At 37.7% G+C, this 6,000-nt stretch overlaps 1 protein-coding gene across 1 annotated transcript in view; it reads left to right on the top strand.

The window, feature by feature from the left end:
• The window catches only part of MYO9A (myosin IXA), a 224,341-nt gene that overhangs the window by 171,640 nt on the left and 46,701 nt on the right, over window positions 1-6,000 (top strand). Inside the window, 1 exon segment of the mRNA XM_007467841.1 lies at window positions 5,248-5,295. Within this exon segment, the coding sequence (XP_007467903.1) occupies window positions 5,248-5,295 (48 nt within the window).

The raw sequence follows: 6,000 nt of genomic DNA on the forward strand, positions 1-6,000 counted from the left end.
TTTTATTTCCATTACTCTAGGAGGTGGATCAAAAAGATCTTGCTGTGATTTATGTCAAAGAGTGTCCTTCCTATGTTTTCCTCTAAGAGTTTTATAGTGTTCGGTCTTTCATTTAGGTCTCTAATCCATTTTAGGTTTATTTTTGTGTATGCTGTTAGGGAGTATTCTACTTTCATTCTTTCACATGTTGCTGTCCAGTTTTCCCAGCACCACTTATTGAAGAGACTGTCTTTTCTCCATTATATATCCTTGCCTCCTTTGTCATAGATTAGTTGACCATAGGTGTGTGGGTTTATCTCTGAGCTTTCTGTCTTGTTCCATTGATCTGTGTTTCTGTTTTTGTGCCAGTACCACATTGTCTTGATTACTGTAGCTTTGTAGTATAGTCTGAAGTCAAGGAGTCTGATTCCTCCAGCTCCGATTTTTTCCGTCAAGTTTGCTTTGGCTATTCGGGGTCTGTTGTGTCTCCATACACATTTTAAGATTTTTTTGTTCTATTTCTGTAAAAAAATGCCGTTGGTAATTTGAAATGGATTGCATTGAGTCTGTAGATTGCTTTGGGTCGAATAATCATTTTCACAATATTGATTCTTGCAATTCACGATCATGGTATATCTCTCTATCTGTTTGTGTCATCTTGGATTACTTATATCAATGTCTTACAGTTTTCTGAATACAGGTGTTTTACCTCCTTAGGTAGGTTTATTCCTAGGTATTTTATGTTGTTGTTATTGTTGAAGTGGTGAATGGGATTATTTCCTTAATTTCTCTTTCTGATCTTTTGTTGTTAGTGTATAGGAATGCAAGAGATTTCTGTGCATTAATTTTGTATCCTACAACTTTACCAAATTCATTGATTAGATGTATTAGTTTTCTGGTGGCATCTTTAGGATTCTCTACGTGTAGTATCATGTCATCTGCAAACAGTGACAGGTTTACTTAATCTTTTCCAATTTGAATTCGTTTTATTTCTTTTTCTTCTCTGATTGCCATGGCTAAGACTTCCAAAACTGTTGGATAATAGTGGCGAGAATGGACATCCTTGTCTTGTTCCTGATCTTAGAGGAAATGCTTTCGGTTTTTCACCATTGAGAATGATGTTTGCTGTGGGTTTGTCGTATATGGCCTTTATTATGTTGAGGTAGGTTCCCTCTATGCCCACTTTCTGGAGAGTTTTTATCATAAACAGGTGTTGAATTTTGTCAGAATCTTTTTCTGCATCTATTGAGATGATCATATGGTTTTTATGCTTCAGTTTGTTAATATGGAGTATCATGTTGAATTGCATATATTGAAGATTCCTTGCATCCCTGGGATAAATCCCACTTGATCATGGTGTATGATCCTTTTAATGTGTGGCTGAATTCTGATTGCTAGTATTTTATTGAGGATTTTTGCATCTATAATCATCAGTGATATTGGTCTGTAATTTTCTTTTTTTGTAGTATCTTTGTCTGGTTTTGGTATCAGGGTGATGGTGACCTCATAGAATGAGTTTGGAAATGTTCCTTCCTCTGCAGTGTTTTGGAAGGGTTTGAGAAGGATGGGTGTTAGCTCTTCTCTAAATGTTTGATATAATTCATCTGTAAAGCCATCTGGTCCTGGACTTTGTTTGTTGGAAGGTTTTTACTCACAGTTTCAATTTCCTTATTTGTGATTGGTCTGTTCATATTTTCTATTTCTTCCTGGTTCAGTCTTGGAAGGTTATACCTTTCTAAGAATTTGTCCATTTCTTCCAGGTTGTCCATTTTATTGGCATAGGGTTGCTTGTAGTAGTCTCTTAGGATGCTTTGTGTTTCTGCAGTGTCGGTTGTGACTTCTTTTTCATTTCTAACTTTATTGATTTGAGTCCTCTCCCTCTTTTTCTTGATGAGTGTGGTTAATGGTTTATCAATTTTGTTTATCTTCTCAAAGAACCAGCTTTTGGTTTTATTGATCTTTGCTATTGTTTTCTTTGTTTCTACTTCATTTATTTCTCTGATCTTTATGATTTCTTTCCTTCTACTAACTTTGTGTTTTGTTTGTTCTTCTTTCTCAGTTCCTTTAGGTGTAGGGTTAGATTGTTTATTTGAGATTTTTCTTGTTTCTTGAACTAGGATTGTATTGCTATAAACTTCCCTCTTAGAACTGCTTTTGCTGCATCCCATAGCTTTTGAATCATCGTGTTTTCCTTGTAATTTGTTTCTAGGTAATTTTTGATTTCCTCTTTGATTTCTTCAGTGATCACTTGGTTATTTAGTAACGTGTTGTTTAGCCTCCATGTGTTTGTGTTTTTTATGTTTTTTTCCCTGTCATTGATTTCTAATCTCATAGTGTTGTGGTCAGAAAAGATACTTGATATGATTTCCGTCTTCTTAAATTTACTGAGGCTTGATTTGTGACCCAAGATGTGATGTATCCTGGAGCATGTTCCATCTGGACTTGAGAAGAAAATGTAATCTTCTGTTTTTGGATAAAATGTCCTATAAATATCAATTAAATCTATCTGGTCTATTGTGTCATGTAAAGCTTATGTTTCCTTATTAATTTTCTGTTTGGATGATGTGTCCATTGGTGTAAGTGAGGTGTTAAAAGTCCCCCACTATTATTGTGTTACTGTCGATTTCCTCTTTTATAGCTGTTAGCATTTGCCTTATGTATTGACGTGCTCCTGTGTTGGGTGCATGTATATTTATAATTATTATATCTTCTTCTTGGATTGATCTCTTGATCATTATGTAGTGCCCTTCCTTGTCTCTTGTAACATTCTTTATTTTAAAGTGTATTTTATCTGATATGAGTATTGCTACTCCAGCTTTCTTTTGAGTTCCACTTGCATGGAATATCTTTTCCATCCCCTCACTTTCAGTCTGTGTGTGTCCCTAGGTCTGAAGTGGGTCTCTTGTAGACAGCATATATATGGGTCCTGATTTTGTATCCATTCAGCAAGCCTGTGTCTTTTGGTTGGAGCATTTAATCCATTCACGTTTAAGGTAATTATCGATATGTATATTCCTGTGACCATTTTCTTAATTGTTATGGGTTTGTTTTTGTAGGTCCTTTTCTTCTCTTGTGTTTCCCACTTAGAGAAGTTCTTTATCACTTGTTGTAGAGCTGGTTTGGTGGTGCTGAATTCTCTTAGCTTTTGCTTGTCTGGAAAGCTTTTGATTTCTCCATCGAATCTGAATGAGATCCTTCCTGGGTAGTATAATCTTGGTTGTAGGTTCTTCCCTTTCATCACTTTAAATATATCATGCCACTCCCTCTGGCTTGTAGAGCTTCTGCTGAGAAATGAGCTGTTAACCTTATGGCAGTTCCCTTGTATGTTATTTGTTGTTTTTCCCTTGTTGCTTTCAGTAATTTTTCTTTGTCCTTATTTTTGCCAAATTGATTGCTATGTGTCTCCGAGTGTTCCTCCTTGGGTTTATCTGGTTGGGACTCTCTGCCCTTCCTAGACTTGGGTGGCTATTTCCTTTCCCATGTTAGGGAAGTTTTCCACTATAATCTCTTCAAATATTTTCTCTGGTCCTTTCTCTCTCTCTTCTCCTTCTGGGACCCCTATAATGCAAATGTTGTTGTGTTTAATGTTGTCCCAGAAGTCTCTTAGGCGTCTTCATTTCTTTTCATTCTTTTTTCTTTATTCTGTTCCACAGCAGTTAATTCCACCATTCTGTCTTCCAGGTCACTTATGCATTCTTCTGCCTCAGTTATTCTGCTATTGATTACTTCTAGTGTAGTTTTCATTTCAGTTATTGTATTGTTCATCTCTGTTTGTTTGTTCTTTAATTCTTCTAGGTCTTTGTTAAACATTTCTTGCATCTTCTCGATCTTTGCGTCCATTATTTTTCTGAGGTCCTGGATTATATTCACTATCATTATTCTGAATTCTTTTTCTGGAAGGTTGCCCATCTCCACTTCATTTAGTTGTTTTTCTGGGGTTTTATCTTGTCCCTTTCTCTGGTACATAGCCTTCTGCCTTTTCATCTTGTCTATCTTTCTGTGAATGTGGTTTTTGTGCCACAGGCTGCAGGGTTGTAGTTCTTTTACTTCTGCTGTCTCCTCTCTGGTGGATGAGGCTATCTAAGAGGCTTGATGGGAGGGACTGGTGGTGGGTAGAGCTGACTGTTGCTCTGTTGGGCAGAGCTCAGTAAAACTTTAATCCACTTGACTGTTGATGGGTGGGTCTGGGTTCCCTCCCTGTTGGTTGTTTGGCCTGAGGCAACCCATCACTGGAGCCTACCTGGGCTCCTTGGTGGGGCTAATGACAGACTCTGGGAGGGCTCACGCCAAGGAGTACTTCCCAAAACTTCTGCTGCCAGTGTCCTTGTCCCCACGGTGAGCCACAGCCCCCACCCCCACCTCTGCAGGAGCCCCTCCAACACTAGCAGGTAGGTCTGGTTCAGTCTCCCCTGGGGGTCACTGCTCCTTCCCGAGTCCCAGTGTGTACACTACTTTGTGTGTGCCCTCCAAGAGCGGAGTCTCTGTTTCCTTCAGTCCTGTTGAAATCCTGCAGTCAAATCCCACTAGCCTTCAAAGTCTGATTCTCTAGGAATTCCTCCTCCCGTTGCCGGACCTCCAGGTTGGGAAGCCTGACGTGGGGCTCAGAACCTTCACTTCAGTGGGTGGACTTCTGTGGTATAAGTGTTCTCCAGTTTGTGAGTCATCCACCCAGCAGTTATGGGATTTGATTTTATTGTGATTGCACCCCTTCTACCGTCTCATTGTGGCTTCTCCTTTGTCTTTGGATGTGGGGTATCTTTTTTGGTGAGTTCCAGTGTCTTCCTGTCGATGATTGTTCAGCAGTTAGTTGTTATTCTGGTGTTCTCGCAAGAAGGAGTGAGTGCTCGTCCTTCTACTCCGCCACTTTGAGCCAATCTCCAATACCTTTTTATATTTAGCTCTAGGATGGAGAGTTTTCTAGAGCCAAAATATGCAAAGTGCAATCTTTGAAATTAATAATCAGGTAATTAATGTCTAAAATAAAATAATCATTTAAATTAATAATGGTGTGGCTTCTGGGCAGAACTGAGGTTTAAAAAGATAATTTCTAAAGTATCCTTCCATTCTGTTGCTTTTATGAGCACTGTGTTTTACTAAATATAAATTTTTTTTTCTCACGTATGCTTAGTAGCACTGCACGTTTCCTCTTGAGGAATAAAGAGCTGCTTATTTTATTACCTGTTGAGCAAAACCCTCAGCATTTGCAAAGAAGTAAGAAATTATGTTAGTCTTTGTTATATCACATTTTCTGTATTTCTTTCCAACCAGGTGCCAAAAACAGAGAGAAAGAAAAGAAGGAAAAAAGAAACTGATTTAGTAAGTTGTAATCTATTTTTTTATGTTACTAAAAAGTAATTTTTTAGGCCACCAGTCTGAGCTGTATCATACAGTGTTTCTGTGGAAATATTTAAAGAATAAGTTTATCAGATGCCTAGGGGGTAATCATTTATGTCTTTACAAAAAGTTAGAATGACAAATGTGTCTTGAATTCTTTGGCTTGGCTTGTTATTAATGGTGGCTTCCTAAAATGGTAGAAAACTGAAATGTTTACTCATGAAAGGTACAAATATTATCCCTTTTCAGAAGTAGGGGTAGGGAAGGAGTTTTTTAAGGAGCTCTCCCTCCTTTCTGAGGAATATGAGGACCATTTAGGATTTTACAAATGTAAGTCCTAATTCAAGAGACATTCCCAAAGGCATTTGAGCATATTTTACCATTGTTCATGTTTTTATCTTTTCTATTATATGTCTCTATTGCATACTTTACCATAATCTCTGTAATTACAAGGATGAGTTAAGCCCTAGAGGAGCTCATAATCTGCTAGTGAAGGCAGGCATTTAAAAAATTACTACTTTTAGATGTGATAAGTATTATAGTAGATAGTACAAAGTGCTGTGGAAATACAGAAAGAGAGAATGAAGGAATACTTTACAGAAGAAAAGATGTTTTTGCTAGTTCTTATCAAGTGAGTAGTAGTTTAGACAGGCAGTATCTAGCCGGAGGGAAAGAGGATGTCCAGAT

The sequence above is a fragment of the Lipotes vexillifer genome, unplaced genomic scaffold (genome assembly GCF_000442215.2).
Source record: "Lipotes vexillifer unplaced genomic scaffold, Lipotes_vexillifer_v1.1 scaffold792, whole genome shotgun sequence".
NCBI lineage: Eukaryota > Metazoa > Chordata > Mammalia > Artiodactyla > Lipotidae > Lipotes > Lipotes vexillifer.